Source organism: Syngnathus typhle, linkage group LG16 (genome assembly GCF_033458585.1).
Source record: "Syngnathus typhle isolate RoL2023-S1 ecotype Sweden linkage group LG16, RoL_Styp_1.0, whole genome shotgun sequence".
Lineage (NCBI taxonomy): Eukaryota > Metazoa > Chordata > Actinopteri > Syngnathiformes > Syngnathidae > Syngnathus > Syngnathus typhle.
In genome coordinates this window covers 10,801,516-10,829,169 of record NC_083753.1, presented here as the reverse complement: position 1 = coordinate 10,829,169, position 27,654 = coordinate 10,801,516, and the positions used below count along the sequence as shown (strand labels likewise).

General features: G+C 40.8%; 5 protein-coding genes across 17 annotated transcripts in view; 4 read left to right on the top strand and 1 right to left on the bottom strand.

The window, feature by feature from the left end:
• Positions 1–504: 504 nt before the first annotated feature.
• fosaa (v-fos FBJ murine osteosarcoma viral oncogene homolog Aa) lies at positions 505–3,224 on the top strand. Its single transcript, XM_061301769.1, has 4 exons — positions 505–724; positions 1,303–1,518; positions 1,783–1,890; positions 1,964–3,224. The coding sequence occupies exons 1-4, from the start codon at positions 572–574 to the stop codon at positions 2,636–2,638; spliced, it is 1,152 nt and encodes a 383-aa protein (XP_061157753.1). The 5' UTR covers positions 505–571; the 3' UTR covers positions 2,639–3,224.
• Positions 3,225–3,424: 200 nt separating this feature from the next.
• LOC133169511 (jun dimerization protein 2-like) lies at positions 3,425–6,611 on the top strand. Of its 3 annotated transcripts, none has more exons than XM_061301763.1 (4): positions 3,425–3,595; positions 4,868–5,043; positions 5,264–5,368; positions 5,822–6,611. In XM_061301763.1, exons 1-4 carry the CDS (start codon positions 3,481–3,483, stop codon positions 6,011–6,013), a joined length of 588 nt encoding a protein of 195 aa, XP_061157747.1. In that variant the 5' UTR covers positions 3,425–3,480; the 3' UTR covers positions 6,014–6,611. The 3 variants fall into 3 exon arrangements, with proteins under 3 accessions (XP_061157747.1, XP_061157746.1, XP_061157748.1); XM_061301762.1 differs by having other exon boundaries at positions 3,430–3,595; positions 4,847–5,043; XM_061301764.1 differs by having other exon boundaries at positions 3,463–3,595; positions 4,808–5,043.
• A 150-nt stretch (positions 6,612–6,761) lies between these two features.
• Positions 6,762–17,597, top strand: flvcr2a (FLVCR choline and putative heme transporter 2a). Of its 6 annotated transcripts, none has more exons than XM_061301758.1 (12): positions 9,253–9,338; positions 11,149–11,799; positions 12,227–12,368; positions 12,871–13,011; positions 13,169–13,236; positions 13,462–13,565; positions 14,668–14,778; positions 14,971–15,076; positions 15,140–15,251; positions 15,431–15,495; positions 16,344–16,464; positions 16,690–17,597. In XM_061301758.1, exons 2-11 carry the CDS (start codon positions 11,185–11,187, stop codon positions 16,416–16,418), a joined length of 1,539 nt encoding a protein of 512 aa, XP_061157742.1. In that variant the 5' UTR covers positions 9,253–9,338; positions 11,149–11,184; the 3' UTR covers positions 16,419–16,464; positions 16,690–17,597. The 6 variants fall into 6 exon arrangements, with proteins under 6 accessions (XP_061157744.1, XP_061157740.1, XP_061157742.1 ...); XM_061301757.1 differs by having other exon boundaries at positions 16,332–16,464; XM_061301759.1 differs by lacking the exon at positions 16,344–16,464.
• erg28 (ergosterol biosynthesis 28 homolog) lies at positions 17,311–19,175 on the bottom strand. 3 transcript variants are annotated; one of them, XM_061301767.1, is made up of 5 exons: positions 18,968–19,175; positions 18,741–18,884; positions 18,217–18,307; positions 18,011–18,129; positions 17,311–17,923 (listed from the first exon to the last, which is right to left on the bottom strand). In XM_061301767.1, exons 2-5 carry the CDS (start codon positions 18,871–18,873, stop codon positions 17,835–17,837), a joined length of 432 nt encoding a protein of 143 aa, XP_061157751.1. In that variant the 5' UTR covers positions 18,874–18,884; positions 18,968–19,175; the 3' UTR covers positions 17,311–17,834. The 3 variants fall into 3 exon arrangements, with proteins under 3 accessions (XP_061157751.1, XP_061157752.1, XP_061157749.1); XM_061301768.1 differs by having other exon boundaries at positions 17,311–17,878; positions 18,741–18,878; XM_061301765.1 differs by having other exon boundaries at positions 18,741–18,878; positions 18,968–19,173.
• A 152-nt stretch (positions 19,176–19,327) lies between these two features.
• ttll5 (tubulin tyrosine ligase-like family, member 5) overlaps positions 19,328–27,654 on the top strand; it is a 38,735-nt gene continuing 30,408 nt past the window's right edge. For 2 of the 4 annotated variants that reach the window (XR_009718419.1, XM_061301754.1), the window contains exons 1-12: positions 19,328–19,604; positions 19,946–20,064; positions 21,163–21,269; positions 21,626–21,708; positions 22,382–22,488; positions 22,605–22,735; positions 22,961–23,043; positions 24,208–24,277; positions 24,365–24,449; positions 25,142–25,243; positions 25,306–25,397; positions 25,469–25,576. Coding sequence is in view for 3 of the 4 variants with exons in the window: in XM_061301754.1 (XP_061157738.1) it covers positions 20,006–20,064; positions 21,163–21,269; positions 21,626–21,708; positions 22,382–22,488; positions 22,605–22,735; positions 22,961–23,043; positions 24,208–24,277; positions 24,365–24,449; positions 25,142–25,243; positions 25,306–25,397; positions 25,469–25,576 (1,027 nt within the window). In the remaining variant the exon portion in view is untranslated. Of the gene's footprint in view, positions 19,605–19,945; positions 20,065–21,162; positions 21,270–21,625; positions 21,709–22,381; positions 22,489–22,604; positions 22,736–22,960; positions 23,044–24,207; positions 24,278–24,364; positions 24,450–25,141; positions 25,244–25,305; positions 25,398–25,468; positions 25,577–27,654 lie in introns of those variants that run through there. The other 2 variants (XM_061301751.1, XM_061301753.1) reach the window with 2 other exon arrangements.

Sequence of the window (27,654 nt, the reverse complement as noted above, 5' to 3'; positions counted from 1 at the left end):
TGCACGTTTCTCTTCTCACTTCAAAACAAAAACAATCTCTCAGTTATTTTTCATTTTGAAACTAAGCAACAAAGCGAATCCATTATCAAACAGTATAATCCACCCCCATAATTGTCTTGTAAATGATGGCTGGGAAACGTGAGGATGGAATGACAAAACGCACTCAATGACATTCCTGAAGAAATGTATGGTCACGTGTGTATTAATAATGCACGCCCCCCCCCCCCCCCAATATAAAGCTGTCATTTACGTTTACAATCGGCATTAACGTATCTTATCAATCACCAATTGCAGACGTATGATGATGAAACTTGAGACAAAGCCCCATCGTCAAAAACACGGGACCCTTTGTTGATTCTCAATCGGAATCCCCCCGCAACTCTGACAATGGTACAGTCTTGGTTCATTCATAAAATTGTAGCAGGGCTCTAAAGGAGGGGCTTGCATCCAGCTCGTCCAGTTACCAGGTAGACTTTATTACCTGGACGACTGAACCTCGGCTGGCTCCCAAGAAGCATTTTTCTCTTTTTATTTTTGAAATTATTGTCAACTATTTTGGTGTGTCTTCGTGATGCTTCGTAAAGAGAATACGCCAGACATGGAAGTAGAGTCCCCCACCTGCCGGGCGGACTCTCCCGCCGGGATAAGGTGCCAGGAGACGGCCGAGGGGGCGAACTCTCCTGCCTCCTCCACATCCTCCTCTTCCTCGGGGGACAACGCAAAGGTATTAAATGGCTCATTTGATTGAGCGTTTACCACGCAGCTCGTGTTAAGTCGCTGTTTTGTTTGAGGCACAAATTCTAATTAAATCATTTTGACACATTTTTATATCTATTGTTTTTCTATGATCGAAGTGGCAAATTGTGGGTCGTGCTTTTCTTTTGTTTTTATTTTGGTGCGTGCTCCCAAGCTGTGGGCCAGATGCGAGCGCGTCGATGCAGAGGTTCATTGAGAAAAAAAATAAATCCATTCAGGAGACTCCACAGCATCCCTGCGTCAGCTCTGACGTCATCGGCAATGATAAAGTCAAATATTGATCGGGGGAGAAGGCTATTTCTGTTTGGCTGCATGTCAAGGAACAGTTAGTCCTTCAGAATTACAGCCAGATCAATTGAAGCATGTATTCTAAATGAGGGTCGATTTCATTATAGATTATTTATTTATTTTTCCATTCAGGTCGTCTTCTAAAAAAAAAATCTGACTGACAATGAAATCTTCCCCAGACTTTCTTTCAGCTTACACTGTCAAGGCATGAAATAAAAATCGAATTGGTAAATATTTCCGTTTATTTTTCCACCTCAGGACATCTGCCAAGACCCACTATTTGTTCCGACCGTGACTGCAATCTCCTCCAGCCCTGATTTCCAGTGGATGGTCCAGCCTACAATCATCACATCCGTTTCCCCGTCTCCAGGTTGCGAGCCAGCCAATGAGCCGAAGAGCTCTCGCCAGGCAACACCCATAAGAGAGAGCAGGAATAAGGGAAAGAATGCAGCGAGGAAAGCAAAAGCAGAGCAGGTATCGGGTCAACTCACAGCATGCAATGCACATTTCCTCGTGCCCGGCATTGTGCACGCTCTTCCTTATAGGCACGCCATTTATATTCAGGTCACAGCGAGTCTGCAACATTGGTCTATTTTTAGACACGTGGCTACCCAAACATGCTTCGTGCCGTTCTCCAGAGGCTGCATTAATTGGCACTGAGATGTAGAGCAGACTTTTGGGGATGAAAGTGGCTGGTTTCTTGGAGGTTCTCACTCAATTGTTTTCTCATTGTACCAGCTGTCTCCAGAGGAGGAGGAGAAGAAGAGGATCAGGAGGGAGAGGAATAAAATGGCTGCTGCCAAGTGCCGCAACCGCCGGAGGGAACTGACGGATACGCTGCAAGCTGTAAGTAAACAAGTACGTGTTTACTCAACTGTCATTCGCACTCACTCAAGTGTGAATGTGGTATGGCCAAAAGGAGACGGACAAGCTGGAGGAGGAAAAAGCATCCCTGGAGACAGAAATCGCCAACCTCCTCAAAGAGAAGGAGCGTTTGGAAATCATTCTGGCCACACATAAACCCGTGTGCCAAGTGTCCGAAGATATGGAGTCAGTGTTCCAGGATTCCGCCGGATCCCTTGAAATCCCACCAAGTCCGGAGGAGGACCAGGTCCCAGACGACGGCGTGCAGGAAGCTCCTTCGCTTCAAGACATGGACGTCCCCAACGATCCGTCCGTAGCCATCTCAGGGAACTCCAACATCCTGTTGTGTGCCAGCGCTGAAATCAGCATCTGCGATCTGGAGCCTTCTCTGGACATTAAGTCGGGGCTTCTGGATGCTATGCTACCTACCTTCGGGGATAAGCCACCCATGGAGACGGCCCGGTCGGTTCCGGACATCGACTTGAGCGGCTCTCTCGGGGTCTCCGACTGGGAGACCCTGTACAAGTCCGTCTCCAGCGACCTGGAGCCCCTCAGTACTCCCGTGGTGACCTCCACTCCGACCTGCAGCAGCTATCTGTCCGTCTTTACCTTCTCCTGTCCCGAGTTGGACTTGCTCACAGAAGGACTGGACAACCATAAAGGAGGAGGCGGAGGAGGAAAAGCCGAATCTGTCGATCATCTCAACTCTCCAACTTTGCTGGCCCTATAAAGGGAGGTGATGCGTGTCACTTGTTTCTCTCTCTTGCAGGTTCTGGACTTTGGAGACCAGAAGTGAGCAACTTACATGTGGAACCGTGTGTAAGCGGTAAGGCTTTGAGGATGACTACATTTAAGAAAGACACATATCCAACAGTGTGCTAATGTCGCGCGGCGTCCAGTTTGACAGAAGCGAGCTCTCCATTCAAATGCATGCGGAGAAGTCTCCAGATCATTTTCAAAACTTATATACTGTACAGCATATCTATCAGTATATATGATCCGTTACTAGATCTAGGATGTAATGTGGAATTTAACGTGTCTGTATGGTTTTGTGTTTTAGTGTCCTGATTACTCTTAATGCCGTACTCACACACACAAAACACTTTCATCCATGCTTACCTCAATGTCACCGATTGTGGTTTTGACCTCATTGTTGAGAAAGTTTTCCATGAAAACATCCAGTGCTATATACTATATATCTATCGAGATGTAACTTATGATTTATTTTTCTACCTGTCAGATTTTGTTAAAGGAGAGATTGAGCATTGAGTGCTTATCTATACTGTTGAATAACAATAAAAAAGAAATTGACTGAGTTTTATGTGCAAAACTTGATTTTTGAAGTGGTGTTGATAAAATAATTTGTACAAATAAAGATATCTGAAAAATCTAGCAATAGGTACAGTAAAGTATTTCCCATTACTGAGTACTTTTGTGGCTCATCGGTGCTTGATTGGAGGAGGAGCGTGACTTCCCCTCCAACTACTTTTTCTTTTTTTTTCTTTTCTTTTTTTTAAACATCCCTGTTGCTGGCATCGGCCTCCTCATTTCCGCATTCCCGAATCCTCCCAGATGGGGATCACGTTTAGAGTCGGGCTGATGCAACGGTCTCCACTTTATAAAATTTACACTCGACCCACGGCCAACCAGAAGAAAGCACATTTGTTCCAGAAGGGCTCCAAGTCAGGTTAGTAGATATGTTTTAAAGACGACTTGTTTGCTAAAAAAAAAAGAAGTTTGCATTTGCTCTGAGTTTGCAATCGCGACTGCCATTATTTTACAGTACTGTATGGTAATTTTAAATATTGCCTAGTTGCGCAACAACGATTTTTTTTCGATCAAACATATTATCATGGCGATGTGTTCTGGACCCTTTGCACAGATTTTTTTTTAAAGGCAGTGTCGACATTGCAACTTTTGATTGGTGCTTGGAGCCTCTTACGAAAACAAAGTTGCGTAAACGCACAAAACTTGCAACGGGGGTGGTGATATGTCCACATAAAGAAAACTTCCGCTTTCACTTTGAGCGGTGAACTCCGTGCAGTCAGAAAAAGGCAAACTTGCAGTAAATATTTGCATTAAAAAAAAACACGTTTTGCCTTTAAATGTTAAACAGTCTTATGGAAAACGGTAAGTATGTCAGAAAATAACCCCAAATTTGCTTGGTGATCAATTTTGTTATGGCCAACGTTTACGTTTTTACTGTTTGTAAATTTGTTAGCAACATTTTGCAAAAACTAGTGACATTTTGGAACGGTGTCACATTGGCAAATGATAATTCATCCATTCATCAATTTTCTAATGCGCTTGTCTTTATTAGGTTGATTTGGACAATTTATTTTAAAAAGGTGAATTTTAAGGGCTACAGTAACATAAATACAAAAGAATAGATCAGCTATTTCTTCCTGTTTTGTCATACTGAGGTTACCTATTTCCGAACTGCTGACCTCGGAAGCTCTTTCTTGGGGGCATCATGTGATTTTGGAATTTCCTTTGCTTTTGCCAGCTTATTGTCCTCATGCTTACATTTCCTCTTGTCTATAGATATATTGAAATATCCGTTTTCAATGCATAAAAAGTCTCTTGATAAATGCTACAAAATTATCTACATTGCACTTTGTTCCAGTCCCCTGACATGAAGTCCAGAAAGAACATCAATTAGACTTTCTTGGTAAAAAAATATTTTGGTCCTGCTTTGAATTAAGAATAATTTGTTGATTTACCTAGAGTAGGTCATTTCAAATGTTATTCACATAACTTCTTGGAATTTATAAATTGCATTTGTTCCAGGAAACAGAGCGCAAGTAGATAAATAAATATTGACATTCTAAGAAACTGACTTCCAATTCACAAGACCTATTTGAAGTTGTTTTTCCTTTTTTTTTTCTTTTTGAATGAGGCAACGTCTGAGTATGTCTGCCATTGTACATCTCCTTAGCCGAGTGTGCTACCATGCCAGGACGGATTCCGGATCCCTCGGTGACGGCGGGTTCCCTGCCCAGTCTGGGCCCTCTGGCTGGCATCCCGGCTACCGACACGCTCAAGTTTGGTGAGCTTCATGAGTTCAAGACGATGTTGTCGCCGCTCCACTTCATCGGTAGCTTTGGAAAAAGGCCCCTTGTCATCAAAACAGAGGTATAGAGAGTATAAATATTGTTTTTATTCAGTTTGTGTGTGTGTGTGCATGTCAACTGTATGGATACAAATAATTTTCTTGCCAACCACTTGTTAACTTGCTGCAAACCTATTATTATACTAATAATATCCGTAGTTTCTGTGCTTTCAGGCAGTTTCAGCTTTTGATATATAATGCAAGTCCAAAATGAACATTTGTACATACCTTTTATCTTTTTAGAGAGATGAAGATGATGATAGAAGGAAACGAAGGCGAGAGAAAAACAAGGTAGCTGCAGCACGATGTCGAAACAAGAAGAAAGAGAGGACGGATTATCTACAAAAAGTGGGTACCTTTTTTTCAGCCTTCCATTCTTATTTTCCATCTTCTCCATATAAATATTTTCAGAATATTTCTTACTTCTGTGGTTTGAGTTGCAAGCGTGGTCAGGGAATAAATTCAGCTCAAGGCTCCACTGTATTTAGCAAACATTATTTCCTAGCCTGCGAGCTAACATCAGTGCTCATCAAAACAATATGTGTGTCAGTCGTGTTAACCATGTCTTAATTTCCACATTTTTTTTTTTTTTAAATTTTTTTTTTTTTAATCAGATTACCTGTTGCTATGTATATATACTCACTGGTAAACCATTTAGCCCGTGGTATGATGGTGGAAAAAATCAGCTTGCCATTTCCCTGTTTTTCCAGTCGCTCTGTCTTGGTATTGCCACCTCATAAGTGCAGTATGTATGATGTCATCCCTGACCCTTTAACTTCCTCTGCCTTTGTCCTCCTGCAGGAATCGGAAAGATTAGCAATGTTAAACTCTGATCTGAAAGCTCAGATTGAGGAGCTGAAACTTGAACGCCAGCAACTGATCCACATGCTTAACCGCCATCGTCCCACCTGCATCGTGCGGACGGACAGTGTCCAGACGCCCGATAGCGAAGCGAACCCGCTGCTGCTGCTGCAGCAGTCGGAGGCCGTGTGAAGGCATGTCCTGCACGAACATAAAACGACGACAAGCACTCGGCTTTGAGCTGTAAGATGGACGAAGAGCTGCTGAGCCCTTGGGATGTCGCACCGCAAGATGTGAATTGAACTTTGGTGTGACATTTGACTTAACTCCTCTGTTACTGCTCACCTCGCCAATGTCACATGGGCAAACTCAGAAAACAGGTAAGCTGCGATTGGTCGTGATCTGAGCCCTGAGTACCTGTGATGTCATTTTCAGTCAACAGCAATTGGCAGAATGGATAAAAAAAATGGGTGTATTTTACTGATTAATATACGCAATATTAATCAGAATGCCGTGTTTAGACAAGCGGGGGCGCATAGAACATATTATTTTAAAGACACATTTTGAGTCGACTTTAATGGCATACACTTAAGTGGCTTTTCTTGTGATTTCTTTACCATATTTTGACGCAGGCGTCATTTATATCATGTATTTTGCATATCAAATATACAGTACATATGTACTGTTGATGTATCTTCTTGTTACCATTTTATATATAATTTTGTACTTTTTTGTGATGTGTAAGTGAAATGCAATTTGTATCCCTTTAAGAAATACTTTTTTAAAACTAGCATTTATTGGCTTGGAGGGTGTTATTGTAGTAAATACTTCCGTCTAGTGGCTGGATAGAAAAACACACACGCTCCATTCTTTTTTTTTTTTTTTTTATGTAAGCACAGTCATGCCATTGAAAATATTTACCATTGGCGACAGAGACAAGAATGTAATGGCATTAATGGGCTCAAAATTAGAATAGTGCTTTCATCAATAAGTCAAGGGTGGGGCAAACTTGGGTGCTAAAGCATCACGTTTCATTTTTAAAACAGACTGATGGACCAGTTCTCTGGGTTAAAATAAGAAATTGTTAAATGGTCTATTTTGCTAAAATTATGTTCTTGTGATTTAGTTGTCTTATGTAATTAACGACTCAAATACATGAACAACACCAAATGTTTTGTAAACAAAATTATCTGCAATTATTTTCCAGAAAGAAAGAAAGAATACATTTTAATTTTTGAACATTTAATTGCTTGACGGGCCTATGTAAAGTTCGGAGCGCGTCACATATGACCCGCGGATGATATGTTGCCTACCCCTGCTTTAACTCAGACTAATTTCTGCGTTTATTCTACCCCACAAATACAGTGTGTCATATTTAACATTTGTTATCAGTTGTTCGTCAAATGTGATCAAATTTCGGTATTTTGTCAGTTGATCTAACTGTATTGTACAAACCTGACCACTAGGTAGGGCAACACCACCACAAGTGTGTTTTTCATGCACGAGAAGACGCTTGCCTGCAGGATGCATGCCGTTTTCTACTTTGATTTCATTTGGGTTTCCAAACTCAGCAGCAGGTCGGGTCTTGTGCTCAGTTGCTGAACTTCTGTGAGCTCAGATGGTTCAGGAGAGTTGTTGGGCACGTGTGTAGGTTGGAGACTGACTTGTTCATACTGCGCGCTGTCAACATGGGAGATATTAATATTAACGTTTGTGACAAAAATGTTGAGGTGGCAGGCACTCCCGTAGAATCGAAAGATCCGAATGAATTATCGCAGTCATGCAGCATCCCGAACGGCGAGAGCGACGCTGCGCCCACGACTCGCGTGTACTCAAAGCGCTGGCTGATAGTTTTTCTATTTTGTGCCTACTCGCTGAGCAATGCTTACCAATGGATTCAATACGGCATCATCAGCAATATCATCGTCAAGTTCTACCAGGTGGACGCGTTCGCCGTGGACTGGCTTTCCATGATCTACATGCTCGCCTACGTCCCATTCATCTTCCCCGTCACCTGGCTGCTGGACCAGAAGGGTTTGCGCGTCACGGCACTGCTGGCCAATTTGCTCAACTGCGTGGGGACGTGGATTAAAGTGGCTAGTGTCCAGCCGGATCTCTTCTGGGTCACCATGCTCGGCCAGTTTATCAGCGCCCTGGCTCAGGTGTTCATCCTCGGGATGCCCTCTCGCTTGGCTTCGGTGTGGTTTGGAGCGGATGAGGTCTCCACTGCCTGCTCCATTGGAGTCTTTGGGAATCAGGTGAGCTCAAGTTTGGACCTCTAAACTTGTCCATGTAGCATTGCAACGCACAGATGTATCCGCAATAGAACATCATCAGCAACGATCAAGTGCATTGTTTGCATGGACATCCCAATTTTTATTTGGGCAGTTTGGAACATGGATCTTTTATATTGATGGCTTTCTTTGCATGCTCTTTTCATGTTCTCGTGCATGCATGTTGTTTGATAAACCCAATTTACCCTTCTTCTAATGCACTCTTGTATTTGAACACCTTGCTTAAATAAATTTAGATCTTCAAAACCTGCCAAAAACAACTTTTATATGTACCAATATTTTTTAGGGTGCTCAAATACTCCCAGATATAATTAAATCTAATTAATTTAATAAATCAGTTACATTCCTCTTTTGCTGTGGTTCAAATATATTTATTGGCCAGAATCTCAGCATCCTGAATCCTCTGATTTTAGAATCATTCTTGATATAAAGTTAAATTGTGTAAACATACTGTGTAATTCGGATATTGTGGTGGTAATTTACCTGGCTGTAACTGCATTCTTTTAATTGATTGCGCAGGTAAAAGCAAAACAAATTAATAATAATAATAATAATAACTGGGATTTATATAGCGCTTTTCTAGATACCCAAAGTCGCTTTACATGTGTGTGTGTGGGGGGGGGGGGGCTGGGGGAGGAGGGAGGATAAAGAAAAACTTTATTGGGAAAGAAAACTAAGAAAAGAAAGAAAAAAAGAAAATAAGAAGAACAAAGAAACACCAAGGGCAGGGTCAGTTAGGAAAGGCTAATGTGAAGAGGTGGGTTTTTAGGGTGGTTTATTAAATATATAGTAAATTATGCAATTACAGAACAAAATCATGCATTCTGTGATGTTAACAACTAATTTACAAATAGTAATACTTCTTTTGTAACTGTAATACTACTGAAATATAATTTTATTTCAAAAATGGCAGAGGAAGTACCGTTTTATTAGTACATAAAGTTATTTGTAATCTGACTGGGCTTCCATTGTGTTTTAAGAGTCGATTTAGAGAGATATTTTAAAAATATTATGTCGTAAACGCCACGAAAAATTACATATAGTAAAAAACAAACAAACTGATATTACAGTGAAGTTTAAAAGAATTCTTTCAGGTTTGACGCTCGAATGAGAAATGACGTGTTCATGTTTGCACAAGGTTGCCATCTTGTGCCTACTCGGCGCTAGTGTACAGTAAGTACAGTAGTATAGTGGGCGAAAATAAAACAAAAGGTCCGTTCCAGGTAGGTTAACTCGAATACTTTGAGCGTTTGCAGTGTTTTTTGTGCAACTCTTCACGGTTCATTGTGCTTATTGTGTTTATCGTGCTTGCATTTTTGTCTCTTCGGGAATCTTGGGGTGGTAACAGTCTGTTGAACTTGAAACTCAAAGTTAAAGAGCAAACTTTAAAGCTTGCACAGTGTTAATAAGCGTTCTTTAGTTAATCCGCTTGTGACAAGTACCCCAAGTAACTCGGATTTTCATCGCAGGGAATGAGCTGGCAATAAAATATAAAAATAAGCCTCGACTGGTCGGCGAAGAAATGATCACGCGTCAAACTTGAGTCTGAACTTAACGGCAGTTCTCTGCTGGCTTAGTTGCGTGAACGTGAATGAAACCGTGTCAATATTTTCGCAAGAATCTTGCTCATCGTACTAGCAAAGTGGCTGCAGTTAGACAAAACTACAATTTATCAAATAAAAATAAAATAAAATAATTGTCACTGCACTATCGCATGCATTATAGTAGCGAACATTTGCATCTGCATGCCTTAATACTTGCTTAATTTCATCCTAATAGCTTTTTAGATGGATCGATAGTTTTTGGGTCCGTACCAAATGATGATACATCAATTTATTCAGTTACCATAATTTGTGCAACTCGCATACCAGAAGCCTCGCCCTTGCTCGTCATAGGTGGTCCTCGTTTTACGACGCAGTCCCGTTTCTACGACAGCGATGTAACTTGGATTTACACGTTACGCCCAGTTGTTTTCGCTAACATGACAATAAATACCTGGATGCTAAACAATCATATAAAAAAGCACCGAAAAGCACACAAGAACGTTATAAATGACATCTGTAAAATGTAATGCATAATCCAGAATAAATATTAGGTTTAGCATAGAATGTGGTGTACCTCAGGGCTTGTGGAAATATCATTGCAGTTTACATCACATTGACTAGCGTCACACAGATATACGTTTTTAAAGTATTTGGCCGAGTAAAATTCCGATAACTGGTTAATCTTTTTTTTATTTTTATTTTTATAAAACACATAATGAATGAAATAAAATTTTTGGTGCCCCTAAATTACAGGCAGAACATTTGACCGTTTTGCAACTGTTAACTTTAAAACAGGAATTTTTTTTCATGGTGGAATATGTTTGAATGCCATTTTCTTTTTTTTTTTTACATTCTAATGTCTTAATTTAAATCCCCAGAAAATCATCTTTAACTAATCTCAATCAATTGTATTGCCCGGCCAGTAAATTGGTCACATCCTAACTGTGACCTTAATGAAACCTCAGTAAACTTGAACAAGAAACGAGATACTTTTAGACTTTGAACTTTTCTAACTGGCCATATTGTGATGATCTTGCAGTATGGGTCATTCTCTATCTGCGTGGGTCATGCGCTATGCTTTAGCAACACAATTAAATTGAACTCCCAGACGAGACAAATCCTCCAGTGTGGGGAGTGATGCAACTGGAAGGTTGGAGTTTGAGCTACGCCATAGGAGTCACATAAAAAGAAATCATTCACATGACCAAAGAGGGAAAATCTTTTGTACCCAGGTAGTCTTCTGTAATTTCGCTTGTTCTCACCGGGTGGTGGGCGAGCCGGAGCCTCAGCTGACTTTGGGCGAGAAGGTACTCAACCTAGAATTACAGCACCGATTCAAAGTCAGCAGTCAAGTTTGCTTGAGGCCAACTTGTTTATTTTAATTCTTTTTATATTAAGAAAAAAGGTGCCGCGCCTGCTGACTGGGAGCGTTAGGTAAATGGCCTCTCTGTTTACACACCCAAGGAGAACTGTTTGCTTTTCTCTCCAGCTGAACGCAGAGGCCTGAAAGAGGAGGGGAAGCAACATGGGAAGTCAGGAGGAGCTCCGTCATGACTGGATGGACAGCCATGATGGATCCTCTCCGTCTCAAAAAAACAGAGGCACTTTCGGAGGGTTCAATCGCCATCTTGCTCCGGGTGACGCCGGCCTCATTACGGACTCTTCCATCCAGGAAAACACGCAGCTCTTCCCGCTCATGGAGACCAAACTGTACAAGCGGCGTTGGGTCATGCTCTTCATCTTTTGCGTCTATTCCATGAGCAACGCTATGATGTGGCTGCAATACAGCATCATCAGCAACATCTTCAAGCACTTTTACGGTATTGGCGACCAGGCCATCAACTGGCTCTCGATGATTTATTTCCTGACCTACATCCCTCTCATCGTGCCCGTCATGTGGCTGCTGGACAACCGAGGCCTCCGAGAACTCATGGTGGTGGGCTCCGCTTTGAATTGCATCGGCGCTTGGATCAAAACGAGCACGGCTCACCCCGACTCGTTCCCTATGACCTTCCTCGGCCAGTTTGTGTGCTCAGTGGCCACTGTTTACATCCTCGGCATCCCATCCAAACTCGCTTCTGTGTGGTTTGGACAACAGGAAGTGTCCACGGCCTGCGCCATTGGTGTTCTGGGAAACCAGGTGTGTCCAGGTTCGCCTGTTGGGCTTCAACATCAACGCAGATGGGTCATGTGCGAGATAGAGAGTGGCAGCAGTTATGATTTGTGGATATTTTTAAATTAAAATGAACAAATGTGTTTTATTGCGTTTGGAAGCAATGTGTGCAAAACAGTTGAGAGCGAATCTACTGTTTGCAGCTTGGGCGTGGAGTTTACATGTTCTCCTGAGTAGAAAAGCTCCCAGCAAGACAAACACGACCAAAAGACTTTGATCATCTAGTGCATAAACAGACTACGTGCCAAAAGAAACTTGGGATGATTTGAATGCATTCGACAATGAACTCATTATGTTTGGCAGTCTCTAATCAAATAAGTAATGCTACAAGAAATGTGCTCACATATGATGTTTGGGATTTTCTTTTTATATCCGTGTTGCTTCTCGCCTGCAGATAGGCATCGCTATTGGCTTCCTGATCCCCCCCATTCTCGTGCCTAATGTCGACGATGTGGAGGTGCTGGCACACCACATTAAGATCATGTTCTACATCAGTGCCGGTGTGGCCACCATCATTTTCATCCTTGTGATCATAGGTAAGCCCTCAATGGATGACTCGCGGTCAATGCTTCAAGATGGGCACGATATATTGCCCAGTAAATATCAATGATTAATGTCAACAAAGTATTCCCCTTAAGCCTTTAGTACAATAACACTGTTGGATTTGATCCGCGGTACTCCTCAGCCAACCAGTAATAATTGAATCCTGCATTGATGGATATGTTCTGACACAGTGTGAAACACAAACAGGGGCTCAAGTTATGTAATAGTTGTAAGAACCCGATTTCCCACTCGAACTCAGCGAAGATCTGCAAAGTCGGTGACAGTCAGGCAAACACTGCAAAACCTCTCCAACTGATCTTGTTTATTTGAGTTTCAAAACTGTTTCGAGAATTTTGTTGGTCGTGTTCTCGTTTAAATGAAGTGATAGTTGTCTATCGACTAAGCCTGGCGATAATGCTTATTGACAGATAATGTAATTTTTGATTCCATCTTAAGGCATTAGTGTCTCATTCGTCTGTCTCCACTGTGTCTTAGTGTTCCAAGAGAAACCAGAGCTCCCTCCCACCCAGGCCCAGGCTCAGGCTAGGTGCATCCTTCCAGAGAGCTACTCCTATCTGGCCTCCATTTGGAGGCTGCTGCGCAATAAGCCCTTCATGCTGCTGTTGGTCAGCTACGGTGGGTTCTTATTTACTACGACCACTATGTAGACAATTTTATAAGAAGATTATTGGCCCAGTTCTGCTTTTAATCCTTAGATCTATACTGAAGAAGTAATGTGTCTCCCAGTGTGAATGTTGTGTCGGTACAAAGTAATTTTGTGGTTTATTCGCAGGACTGAATGTTGGCTGCTTTTACGCGGTGTCCACACTTCTGAACCGAATGATCATTGAACATTATCCAGTAAGTCTCACACTACTGCTTTCATATACAGTATGCTTTATTTCATAGTGATCAAGCTATTAGTTCCTATTTTTGTTTTGTTTTCCATGCTTTGTTACATTTTATACTCTGCTTTAGACTTTTGCTGCCCTATAAAATTGCCAGAAAGATGACCTTGACAGAAACCCCCTAGACAAGTGAATGCAGATTGAAAACAGTTACCAATGATGATGATTTTCTTCTTAGGGTGAGGAGGTGAATGCAGGTCGGGTTGGGCTGACCATTGTCATCGCAGGCATGGTGGGATCGCTCATCTGTGGAGTTTGGCTGGACAAGACTAAAACCTACAAGTAAGATTTTTTTTTTTCTTCCAACTTTGCAAAACAAAAAATAATTCTAACTATTCTACATTTGTCATTATCGAATATTATTTAATAATAATAATAAAATGCTTCAAGGCAGCAGTTCCACTTCTCCGCAGGGTTCCAGTTTGCTACCTGCGGATAGTTTTGTTATGATCTGACGCAGGTCAACTAGAAACTGCTCTCAATCAACAATTGCTGCTGCCATGAAACAATGAAACAAATGAAAAAAACAGGAATTCGCCTGAAGCTCAAACAAACAAGACATTGTGTGCTATTTGCGGTAGTCTCTTTCAACGGATGTTAAGTGGTCACACGGAGCTGAGCTTGGAAATGTCTGCACAAAGTGGAACTGTCGTCTTGGTATTTGTTCTGATGTCCCACTTTGCATGAGTAAACTGACAGACAAGACTCGTGTCGTCCTATCGTGTATTATCCCACGGTTTGTTCTTTCCTGCGCTAAACTTCAAATTCACCGATGGCCATCCTTTTGATGTAATTCCTCGCATACCAATTGGATGCTCAGCTGTCCAAGCAGCCTAGTCCAGATCGCTCTTGTTGACACGCGCCTGTTGTCTTAAAGTATGCGTGAGTGAGTCGGAGGATGACGTTGTGTTAACAAAGCCAGTATTTGACGCATGGTTGACCAAAAAAAACCCGCTAGACCAGAATAATCCTATTTGTGCAGATGGTCGTTGCTTTGACAACAGGTCAATTTCATTTTATTTATTTATTTTTTAACATTGTTCAACAATCCAAGTTGATATAAGATTGATTTTGTTTTTATTCAATGGGAGATTTCCAAGATACACAAGGAATTGAAAATGTAGATAAATAATGTAAAAATTACAAGTGTTAACATGAAACCTTTGACTTTATATAATTTTTTTAAAAAGTCATCGGGTTTTTACGGAAGTATGCTGGAGGATTGAGGTCATCTGAGCAGCTTTTGCCTCAAAAATATAAGCCAGCTCACAAGACTCAGATCTACATTTTTGTCAAATCTGATTAATCTGGATTTAGAGGAAGGAAAAAAAAAAAGGACCTTGGCTTTTTAAACACCATTCACTTTCTTGCCCCGTCTCATCAGGCAGACCACGCTGGCCGTGTATGTGCTTTCCCTGGTCGGGATGCTGATATACGCCTCGACACTCAACCTGGGCCACCTGTGGGTGGTGTTTCTCACAGCCGGAGTTTTAGGGTGGGTGATCAATACACGGCAAAAAATCTCGCACATAGTTGCACAAACAACAAAGGAGGACTACAGCTCCCCCAATCACTTGATTATATTTGATAAATTTTCATTCAGATTCCCCACAAAAATCGTGTAGTTTTTTCCTATTCTTTAGTTTTACAGGATCATTTTAATTGAAGCATCAATGTGTTTCTGCAGATTCTTCATGACTGGATACCTTCCTTTGGGCTTTGAGTTTGCAGTAGAGCTCACCTACCCTGAATCAGAAGGAACCTCATCTGGTCTTCTCAACTGTTCAGCTCAGGTTGGCTGGCACAAGTTCAGTCACATATGACACTGGGAACCAATCTGATTTCATTCATTTCAGATCTTTGGAATCATCTTCACCATTGCCCAGGGGAAGATTATTGATGGATGGGGTACTTTGGCAGGAAACATTTTCCTGTGTATATTTCTTTTGATAGGATCTATAATGACAGGTAAAGAAATATTTTGAAACAAAGAACAACATTCACTTTTCTCAAGGCAATTTAGCCATATTGTCCAAGGGATGAGGTTGCCATCTAGTGGTGGAATTAAAATACCGATTCATTTCTCTTTTTTCACCTGCTTACCCATACATACAATTTGAAACATTATTCTGCTGTCTGCATCACAGGATTCATTAAATCTGAGCTCCGGAGGCAAAATGCCAACCTACATGCTACTGGGCATTCAGTCAGTGTAAGTATATCGTCAACGGTATCTTCACAATTCTGTGAAAGGATTGGTCTCTCTATTTTGTTCTGCAACAAATACTGTTGGTTGATTTAGGCTGCAGTCCACACACTGCGTTGCACTGCTGCAGGCATGAATAAATTCAAGATGAATGCATGCCCACAACAAACATTCTCTGCTACTTATCCTGGAAGCTAACTTAACATGTCAATATTGGATCAAAACATGCAAGAATGCACTTGATATACTTTCAAGTGGGAGCTCAATATTGAAAAGTCTCGCTAACAGGAATGTAGTCGTCCTCTCTGCTATGCAAACATGCGGAGCAAGCTTTTTTGGTTTGTGTTTCACTGTGATATATATTAAGAGAACTCCACAAATTGACTTTAAAAAAAACACTTTATTGGAGGAATCGTGTCAATTGGGGACTTTTGATTGGTCCCTATCAGGGGATAACATGCATTTCAATTAAAGTATTTCAGTGAAACAGCAAATAAAACTTTCAATATCACCTTTGAAATTCATGACACCATTTTGCTAAACCATTTCAACTCACTGATTGCTATCAAAACAACTTCTACCTTCCTTTCTAATGCCTCAAAAATAAAAAATATAACCAAGTACCAGCAATCCTTCACACACATGAGTTGTCAGTTCCTGCTTGTTAAATAGTCGATTGAATTCTCAAAGCAAACAAATCCAGGTCATTTCATACGACTTAAGTAGACAAGCAGGCAGCTTACGGTTATTTGGGTGTGCAGGAGTTTCTGGACTGTATTGTGTGCTAGTGGGTTTGCATGTAGGGTTTTTTGGGCCCCTCTCAAAGACATGACCCCCCTTAGCTGTTATTCCAGCGTGCAGGCTCTGAGTCATCGGTTCAGGACTACGGGGGCACATCTTGCAGCAGCCCCTGGCAGCAGCCGTCCTGACATAAACTTACAAGCTCGCTAAAAAACAAAACACACACCTACCCAGGTAGGGACACGTTCTGTTAAATAATAAAAACATTGACGCTTTGACGCTATTTTTAAAAAAGCAGCGGTAATAACAACAAGACAAGTTGGACTGGGTCCAGTTTCTTTGATACACATGATTTATTTATTTTTTAATGTTCCATATTCAGGAATTATTGGAGTAAGAGCCTCACTCAGATCCTTAGTCAAAATATATAGTGATTGGTGTTCATTTGTGTTTTACCAGGACATGACCACTGTTCTGGATGAAAGCCATAAAGAAGCTAAGTCGGAATACATGAAGAAGTAGCGGCGATGCATTCCGCTGTGAAAGCCTTGGTGAGGATGATTGGCCGCTGCACAGACCAAGTAAAACAGTGCGACTGTTGTACCCCGAGGACACTATACACACACACACACAGGGATCCCAAAACAAGCACAAGAAATCAGTCATGCACAAGAACAACGCACTTAGAATCTTAAATGTCTTTACCGTTCATAGTTTGTCAGTGTCAAATGGAGCGTGACCTTTTCATATCCTCTTACCTCAAAATTTACAAACTACTGTTCAACTATGACAAACACTGCTACAGTAACTGACTTATGTCAGTGGATTAGTACTGTATTTGCTTTAAAGCTTTGTAAAAGCTTTTCATTTTCATGTCACGGCAACTGGAACGTTTTCCGCCAGTCATTCCCGATCACGTGGCAGTATTACCTCCGAATTCTACTGACTGCAATAAGTCGATGCTGTGCGTCTTATGTATACTTTGGAAGGGCAGTTTTGTCCGTCCCCAGACTTGGCGTACGGAAACTTGAAGACTGATATTTTTGTCGATATGGAAGAAGAGGGAGGCGAATCCAATCATTGATTTTGCACAAGAAAAGAACAACAATATTTTATTAATCAAAAATATGCTTTGCTTGTAAAGTCACAACAGAGGAATGCATAATGTGCATAGTTTGAGATTAATTTGTTTTGTTGCACATGTTGTGGCTTTTTGTGTTGTGGTTTCTCTTTTACAGAATACGCAATTCCTCTAAGGTGATAATTGATCATTTTATGGAATTTTAGGATATTTTACAAAACTGTGAAGATCTGACACTCCTTGGTATTTCAAACACATGAAATAAATTCTTGCTCATATAACTTGACCGGAGTCCAGTGTCTTGTATGACATGAATAAGAGGGCTCAGTGGAGTTTCTGTTCCATTGTTAAATGAATAAATCTAATGTTTTCCAATCTTAGACATGTCGAAAGCATGAGAATCCACGTGTAAAGTTCCGAGAAAGATTGATTCACTGTAGGAAATACTGTAAAATAACATCTGGGAAGCAGCACACCACAATCAATCCAAACACGTCTAGTGGACCCTTGGACATGAGGACATTTAGTTCCGTTTCTTTCGCTGCGCTCCCACTTCCTCTGGAGACTCTGGAAAACACTGGAATCCAATCAGCATTGCTATGATTGAGAAACCTGGAAAAACAAATGCCACAATTGCGTCATGCTACAGTCCCCGTTCAACATATATACAAATTATAATGAACAACAGAAGATACTTACTGGCCACAATAAGAGGTGCCATGACCCCAATTGTGAGAGGTGCAGTTTTGTAAATGAAGGCTTCAGATAGAAAATGACCCAGCGCAAGGACAAATGTCCACAAAGTGATGTGATACAACCTGCCAGTGACACACAATGTGAGAATCTAATGAAGTTGACTCGTATTCGGCACTGAAATGCAAAACGTAATAAACAAGCCATCTTACGTCCTGTTGTGAATATCAATGGCACAGGCACAGCGAATGATGGATGACAGCAGCGTCCAAATGCCAAATGTTCGAGCTTGAAGACCATTGACTGAATAAAAGTGTAGACGTAAACAGTGACAGTGAGAGAAATTATTTGATCCCCTGTTGAACCTGCTAGTTTATTTATTTACAAAGATTAAGATATGTGAAATAAAGATGTGGACCTGACCAAGGCTGGAATTAGTTCAAATCCATCAGCAAAAGGGTTGATGGTAAAAAGGAGACTAAACTATTGGCACCATTACTCCCAAGTGGAACATTTTGGTAAATATTTTAGCAAGGATCATAGAAGCTGACAAACAAGGTTTATTTCCACAGGTCACATAGAATGAAGTGTGGGGCCAGATCTAGCCCCCGGGGCCTTAGGTTTGGCACCTGTGCTCTAGAAAATGCACATTAGAATAAATTTATATTGCGTTTTTTTACACACTGTTTATTTGGGTTAGTAAATAACAAAAACCACAGAGATGCAATTTGCTAACCAAACTCTGGGGTGCCGGTGTAAAGCTTCTCCGACAGGAAGCTGTGATCTTTGAAGCTCTGCACGGTGTTTCCCATCGCGATGACAGCCACCATTACAAGCCAGCTTCGCAGGACGTTTAGGAAGCGACTCATCTTTCCTGTAGCTCCAATATTAGAGTACAGCATTTAGAATCCATACAAATGCATGTATATGGTCATGTTGCAAAGAGGCTGCAAGATGTGTTACCTTGTCAAGTGTTTTGAGAGAACGGATCTCTGAGAAAAGAGTCTAATGTTGCCGTAAACTATTTCTATAGACAAGGTCAAATGGCATTAATGGTGATAATTCCGAGCGACGTCCATCAAACATGTAACATGCTCCACAGAAGGAAAAATAACACTATATTGTGACATGTCTCACTGACCAGGTAATAGCCAATGACAAAGCTGACAGAATGTTTGTTGACAGTCGTGCCATTGATATGATTGGTGAGATTGTACATCTTGGTGTCGCCCACTTTTATTTTTAGCCAATCGCATTTAAGGAATTCATGGGGTTGGTTGGAGGCGGGGTTGGTGGGTTTTACCAAAGAGTTACTATGAAGAACAAGATAGTTCTCCGTGACGTCTTGAATTATGGTTTAGTCGACTATGTGGTTTCTTGTGATATTGTTTTTGAAATTTGGATAAGGGATCGTCATTGTGCATCACAATATTATGAAAATGGTGCAGAAAGAAATTAATTCGACAGGAAATCTGAAATTGCGCATGCGCCGTGTTGCTACAAAGTTGTTGTAGTAACAAGGAAGATTAGCAGCGATCTGTCATCAACTCTCCCTGCACAACTGCGCTAGTTAGCATTGAGCGGCCGACCTGAAATCAAGGCAAGTTGAATGTATTCTGGGTTTTTCCATCCTCTACAACACGCTGCATGTATTAGCTTACATTCAGTAATTTTTGCATTGCACACGACGACTGTTTTGATTTTATTTACTTGCCTGTCAATTTCTCGTGGCTAACATATGTGCGTCTGTCTGGATTTACTATTTGTAAAGACAGGCACTGTTATCCATTCACGTCAAATGGAAGATCATTTTACAAATAGATCTACAAACCATCTGTTATGGCATGTTCGTTCTTATTGGAGTTGCATTCTTTTTGGAATCAAAGATGGAAAAAAAAAGAAATGATTCACCCATATTGTATTTGTCTTGGGTTGCCTCAGGAGGGAGCTACAATCACAGGCACATGATCCCAGCAGGATTTGAATTCTATCTCTGTGGAGATGCCAGCTGTTGCTCGGGATAAGGAGGACTCTGATTCCTCCACTGAGGATGAACATGAGTGAGTTCTTAGTCGTATGTCCCTCTTATGTATTTATGCATGTATGCATTTTTGCATTTATGCATCTATGCAGCCATGCATCCATGCATCCATGCATGCCATGTATCCAACCGTCCGTCCACAAATTGAATATAAAATATAAATAAATAAATAAATAAATATAAATAAAATATAAAATATCCCTGAAAATCACCTTGCTCTGACTTGCAAGTTTGATTTCTTGTGACCATGCTCATATCTTAAAATATTTCCCGCATTGAAATAAATGGAAATGCCTTTGATTCGTTCCAGTCCCACATTGTGCTCCATCTGCTATGTGGGCCATGGCCATCAGGGAGCAGTATAATAAAGACTCAAAGCCAGACATGAGTCTCACAAATGACTCAGCTGCTGTAATGTTGTTTTTGAAGAACACGAAGGATATATTATCTGTGTGACTTAGGACAATGCCAGATAATTAAGAAGACCTTTTAAAACGATAAAAAAAATCTTTTAAGTATCAGTGGCTGGTATCGGAATCTATCATGAGAACCCGATACCTTGAAATAAGGTCAGTATCGGTGAATGGGTATCAGGATCGTATTGGCCCGATACTAATTCCTGATAACAGTGTAAAAGGTGCGTAATCGAACACACGTACCGAATTAAAAGTGTGTGCATGGCAACCCAAAAACTTTGCAGCATAAACACAACTAAAAATGAGGATGTGTTCAAGTCTGAAATGTTTTAACTCGTCGACTTCAGTCACATCGCTAGCACATGATATTTCACTGGTCATAATCATGGTTTTGTCCAAAATAAACAAAAGTGAAGATGATATCTGATCTATAGTGTATCAAACCTGGATACCTAAGCTGGGGGCAGCGATTATTTACATGCCTCCCAGTCTTATCGGGAGGAGCCATGGCTGATTGAGTTCTTCCACATCAACATGCTGTCTTATCATATTTTCAGCTTGATAAGCAAGCTGTGTCTGGTGCACTCAGATAGTGAAGGATCATGTTTTAGGACAGTATGCGTGGGTTTTTGCGCTTGTCATGATGATGAAAAAAATCTGTCTTCCATTGTGTGGCATCAAAATGTTGTTTTTCTTTTTAGAGACCATCCGTGCATTGCCTGGACTGGCCTCAGCAGGATGATCCCAGTCTTCTTGTTTTTCCCGGAAGCCATTGTTTCAAAGGATGGTTCCATCTACGCAGGCGGAGGTACTTGGAAAAGTTTACACTGATTTCAGAATTAGTTGTGAAAGAGATTATATAAGAGTCAAACATTGGGTTGATTTTTATGTAAACTAACATTTTGATAGTCATACAAGTTAACCACTATCATAAAACAAAATTTAAGTAAACTACTCGCACAAGATTTCCGATACCAACGAAGAAGGAACTATAAGGTGTCACCTAAAAGCATTTTTGAAAAAGGAGAATTATTTGTCCACTGTTAGTTAACCGAAGTCTCTTGATTTACGCTTTGTGTGATGTCATACTAATGACCTCCAAGCTTTATTATTTATTGAGGCCTTGTTGAACTACAGTTGTGCAATTTTGGTTTCATTTTCAAGAGCGATACAACATGGCCTTCAAGATTGTGCGAACAGAGAGTCGCCTGGTGCGGGGCATCCTGACCAATCATGGTTTCCATGAGGTAATATTCTCCACAAAATGAGGCGAATGTAAAAGGTTAGCTTCAAAATGACCATTTATGCTATTTATGTGAACCTCTTCTGTGTAGTCTAGACCCCCCCGCCCCCCACCCAAATAATAACGATGTCAAAGCCTGGGAACACATGCACGGAAAGAAGCAAAATTACCTCAAGAGCATTAATCTGGTTTCACAAGGCCATACAATCCCCATCATTGCTCCTTCCAAGCAGTTACAATTAATTCTCTTTTTATTTCATTTCAATGCTTCTTGACTCCCAGAAAGACATCATCAAAGGCAGACGAGTGTCTACCACAGTGAATGGCCCGAGCCAGACTTTAACAAGGCTTTATTACAAACATGTGTCTCCTCTAGACACCGAGCACTCATGTGAACACAACCTCCGTCCTAATGAATGGCTGGAATCAAGCAAAGCAGATTAACCAGAATGAGTATGGGGATTTAGCAATCATTTTGTCCTAATTTCAGTAGAGCCTGTAGTGTTTGTCCGGCATTGGCTTTGTCTTATGTCCTACCCAGCATGACATTGACGTTCATGAGCAGATTTTGTCATGTCCAGTTTTGTCACTATGCTAAAATCAGTCATTAGTCAGGTGCACACTAACCCAAATTAATTCCATCCTGCTTATTGGAAACAAGTATTTTTTTTATCCAGGTTCAATCTGATAGCAATGACTTTAACATCATGTGGACAGGATCCCACCTGAAGCCTTACTTACTGCGAAACCTTCAAGATTTCCAAAAGGTCAACCATTTTCCAAGGTGGGTTCAATCCTGATCTTTCAAATCAAATTAAAAACAAATCATTTGAGATAGGACCCTCCACATTTGAACACAATTCGACTCGAGCCTTATTTATCCCTCATGTCCGTTTGCAGATCTCACGAACTGACCCGCAAAGATCGGCTTTATAAAAACATCCAACGAATGCAGGAGGCTCACGGCTTCAAAAACTTCCACATAGTTCCACAAACCTTCGTGCTTCCGTCGGAATACCAGGAATTCTGCAGTAAGTTGCTTGTGCTATTTTCATAGACACCAGACAACCACAAAATGAGGTACACCTGCACATTACAATGACGTCCAGTGCATTGTGATGTAAATCGAACAGTAATTTCATTGCATTTTTCTTTTTTTCGTTTCACGTTGTGCAAACCTCAAAAAGTAAGAGCACACGAATATTTTCTGATGCTTCTAATCGTGTATTGTCTTCTATTTTTTTCTCGCATCTCAGGTTGTTTTGCCAAAGACAGGGGCCCGTGGATCATTAAACCAGTTGCATCTTCAAGAGGACGAGGCATCTACTTAGTCAGCAATGTGAGTTAATTGTTCCATTTGGATTCTTTTTGCTGTGATGGCACTGAATTGAAGAAAGTCCTCCAAAATAGACACAATTCTGAATTCCAAGTTATTTCCAAGCAGTGGCAAGGAAAACATTCAATCTTGTCTGTCATTTTTTGGCTCTTTGAAAAGCTTGTGGGAATTTGAGAATGATGGCTCTTCATATTTGTGCTTCAAATCCAAATGTGAAGCTGACAGTTGAACTGAAATAATAATAAATGCACAGTCATTTTTTTTTCTTGTTCCTTTTAATCTGGTCCAAAAATGACTTTTACATTTTGTTCCTTTTTTTTGGTGTTTACATTTTACATGTGACGATTACGTGCACTGAGATTACAACTCTCAACTAGATAAGTAGTTTAAAAAAAAAATTGATGAATGGTTTTGACACGTGTAACTCATTATTCTTCACTGGTGTACAAATAGTGTGAGAGCGACTAGTAATTAATCTTTTGTAGCTAATTATCAGAGAGAATCCTGTGTGAGTTGCGCAGCACTCAACAGTTGGCCGAGCAGATGTTATGTGTGAGGGACGGCGTGCACTTTATTTTGAAAGCGCTATCAACTCCAACTTGAAACATGACTTAATTTGGTGGCGTAAATCACACACTTCAAGGTCTTTTGCTTTTTGGAGCAACTCCACAAACTTTTCACTGTCTGAAAACATTTGCACAATTCTTCTTCTTCTGTGGCATTTTTATGAAAAGAATGTCAGAGTGATGTTTGGAGAAATGGAAGATCTACAGTAAGTACACTTTTTGCTGTGTGTTTTCTCAGAACTGGAGCCAGATTTGAGGCTAAACACACTTTAAGATTTTTAGCCAACTCATAAACGACAATTTGAACTCATGTCGACCATCCTCACGTCACTTTCCGTGTTTTGTTGGTATCTGTTTACTTTAGGAGCGTGGTTCATGAATATTTTACAAGTACGACCTCAAAAAATACTTTGTCCTAATTACCACCATTATGATCAATGTTGAAATAGATATTATTCCGAAAAACATAACTTTACAAGTAGGGTGCAAAGGCAATACACTAATAGTGTACCTTTTTATATTTTTCAAGAGTGATGAGCCTGTGTTTTGTACAAAATAGGATTATTGAGTATTTTTGTCTAATAACTTTAATCCCCCACAGCCAAATCAGATTTCAGTGGATGAGAACATTTTGGTGTCCCGCTATATTCCTAACCCTCTGCTGATAGATGGTAAGTTCTTTCCAATCCTTTTCAATTTGCACCACTGACACATTTGACCAAGTTTATTTACGATTTGCCTTCATTTTTGTTTCACAGAATTCAAATTTGACGTTCGCTTGTATGTGTTGGTCACGTCTTATGATCCACTTCTCATCTATGTGTATGAGGAAGGCCTTGCCAGGTGAGTGCACTAAAGACTTTTGTTGTGTAAATATGAGTTTTGCTTTTAGCTTTTTATATGCGCTCGTTCAATTTTGAACGGCTTCAGAATTCTCCATTAATAAGAACCTCAACTGTTATTCCCTCATTGACCAGCAGAGAGCAGGTGAAACATGCCAGACCAAAACTGGTCTTCAAGTGAGAAGTGGGTTTTGGACTTTGTAACAAAGTTCTCTATTGTTCAACACTATGTATAAAAATATAATCATACAATGGGCGACTGGTGGTGCATGTAGCTATTAGGGGCAAATAATTTCTTTTCTATTTTTATTTTTTTTCCAGGTGTAGTTACAGATCATGTACAGGTAGAAATACACAGTCGATAAAGTACAGATACCAAGGTTATTTTTACTTATGTTCGTATGTGCAGCAAACCAGAAGATGTTTTTTGCCTCCATTAACAACTGTGAGCGATAAACGGGGCTTAAATTCCTGGTCCCACTTTTATCTCTTGACATTCCTTTGGGTTGTGTTGGAATTCAGGTACCTAATGTGCGCCAAGGAATTCTCATCGTTGCACATGTGGCATCTGTGCCGCTGAAACACTTGCAGACAACTACACAAGAATGTCAAGTGGAAGTTGATCATTTATAGAAGTCCAATGAGTTTTTCCTCTTTTAATGGCATCTTCCATTTTTGTTTTTATTTGCTCAGATTTGCCACCGTCAAGTATGACAGGACCGCAAAGAATATCAAGAACACCTTCATGCATCTCACCAACTACAGCGTGAACAAAAAAAGCAGCGACTACGTCAGGTAATGATCACAATATTCTCATTTATCTTCATTCATTCAAAGTGCATTGCCTCCACTTCTAGTTGTGATGACCCCGAAGTTGAGGACTACGGGAACAAGTGGAGTATGAGTGCGGTGTTGCGCTACTTGAGGGAAGAGGGAAAGGACACCAGACGTGAGTCCCATCTTTTATCGTCTTTGCTCTGTGAGTCTTCCAATGAATCCAATCATCTCTTCATCTCCAAGTGTTAATGAGACAGATCGAGGATGTGATCATCAAAGCTGTGCTCAGTGCTCAGATGCAGATCGCCATGGCCTGCAAGACTTTCGTTCCCCACCAGACCAACTGCTTTGGTATGCATTTTTGTGTCTCCAAATGCAAGTGGCAGAAAGTAGAACACATGCCAACTAACGTTTGACTTGGCACAGTATGGCTTTGTACATAGGTGGCAAAAGTACTCAGAAATACAAGATACATATCGTCAGCCAAGTCATATTTCAGTCTTTTTGGAAAACAAGAAAAAAACAATTTTTTACGGTTTACCATCTTTTTATTGGCTCTTTTTCCTTTTGCTTACTTGAATTGTTTTTATAACATACAAAAAAAATTGCTTTTACTTGGCTTCCAAAAATATTGGAAATGATGCTCTGTGGTTGACGATATGTAAAAATAAAAATTAATTTTATTGTTGCCGATTTGGATTACTTGGAAAAAAGACTGTTAAATATAGTCCCTTTTCTTAACTTCATTGCTTTGCTAAAGTTGTGAACCGACAACTAACAGAAATGTGCTATATTAGCTAATGACAACTTCAAAATGTACTTTTATGTATTCTTTCGGATGAGACTTTTCTCATTTGTATTCACCACTGACGATTCTTCATGCTTCTTCTCAAATAAGGCCATTTTCTACTTTGCGCCGTCATCTGCTGAGCTTGAAAACAAAAAGCTTATTTTGACAAAGTGCGGAGTAGAAAGTACATCTGTTTCCAAACGTAGCCGCTGAACGTAAAAAGTCGTCTGAAAAATAAATACTCGAGTAAAGTCGAATCTATTTATGTAAAGTAATATAGCCTAACGCTGCCTTATGATAGCTTTCTGTTTACACGAGTCACATGACTTTGTAAAGGCACGTATTGATGCAGTGATGTTTGGTTACTGAGCAGAACTGAGGTTGGAGTCTTTGCATAATTAACTGGTCACTTTTCCTGTACCCTTTGCTGTTTTGTGATCAAAGATGATCAATCTTTTTAGTCAGAAGTCTTTTTTTATTTATTTTTTATTCTTACTTCTTATAGTACGCCTCCTCCCCCTCACTGCTGTCTCCCTCTTAGGAAAGTAAGAGACGTTACAAAGTTGACTTCTGTAGACATAATATAACCACCGCTTCATTCTGGTTGTGGGCTGTCGTGCCAACATGGCCACTTCACATGTACAAAATCACACCATCTTGACACCACTGCAGTTTTACTTGATGTTAAGATGCCAGGGTGTGACGGATGACCATGTGGGTATTAGCTTTATTGAGCTTCAGTCTGGCCTTCATTCACAATACCAACCAGCTGATGCAGCGCTTTGGGATGCCTGACTGAAAGGGAGGTTTCCTTTTTCTCGCAGTCCCTCATTTTGCTTTTAAGAACTCTCCCTGTTTCGGAGCCAAAAAGCGTTTGGACCGAGCAAAGTCCCTCCCGACTTGAACTGTCAAGTCAAGTCAAGTCAAGTTTATTTGTATAGCCCTAAATCACAAGCAGTCTCAAAGGGCTTCACATAGACAGAAATTGACAATTATTCTCAAAGCATCCCCTGATCTTAAGCTCCCAAAAGGGCAAGGAAAAACTTAAAAACCCCTAGCAGGGGGAAAATGAGAAACCTTGAGAAGGGACCACAGATGGAAGGATCCCCCTTTCAGGATCACCAGGTTGAAATGGATGCAGAGAGGGCACAAATGATACAACATGAAAATCAATTAAATAAAAAGTGGATGTCCATGTCACAGCAGAGGGCTGCCGAAAGGAGCCCTCAATTGTCCTGGCAGTGCTCTTCGAGGAGGTTGAGCTGCAGTTCCCCTATCCTGAATTGGCCACGAGAATCCAGATAGCCGCTGTCAGCATGGGTACCACCTAACCACCTCCCCGGCCGGGGAGGGGGGAGGGAGGGGGTGTAGAGGGAGAGAAAACAAACTCCAGCCGAATCGGCCACTACAGGTTAGTTAAAGGCCATGTCATAGAAATGTGTCTTTAAACGTGTCTTAAATGTTTCTACTGAGGTAGCAGTCCTAATATCCATTGGTAGGGCATTCCAAAGCTCTGGAGCCCGAATAGAAAATGCTCTAGAGCCTGCAGACATTTTCTTAGCCCTCGGTGTCGCTAAAAGGGTAGCGTTTTGCGAACGAAGGTTACGAGACGGAACATAAGGAACAACTAGGTCGACGA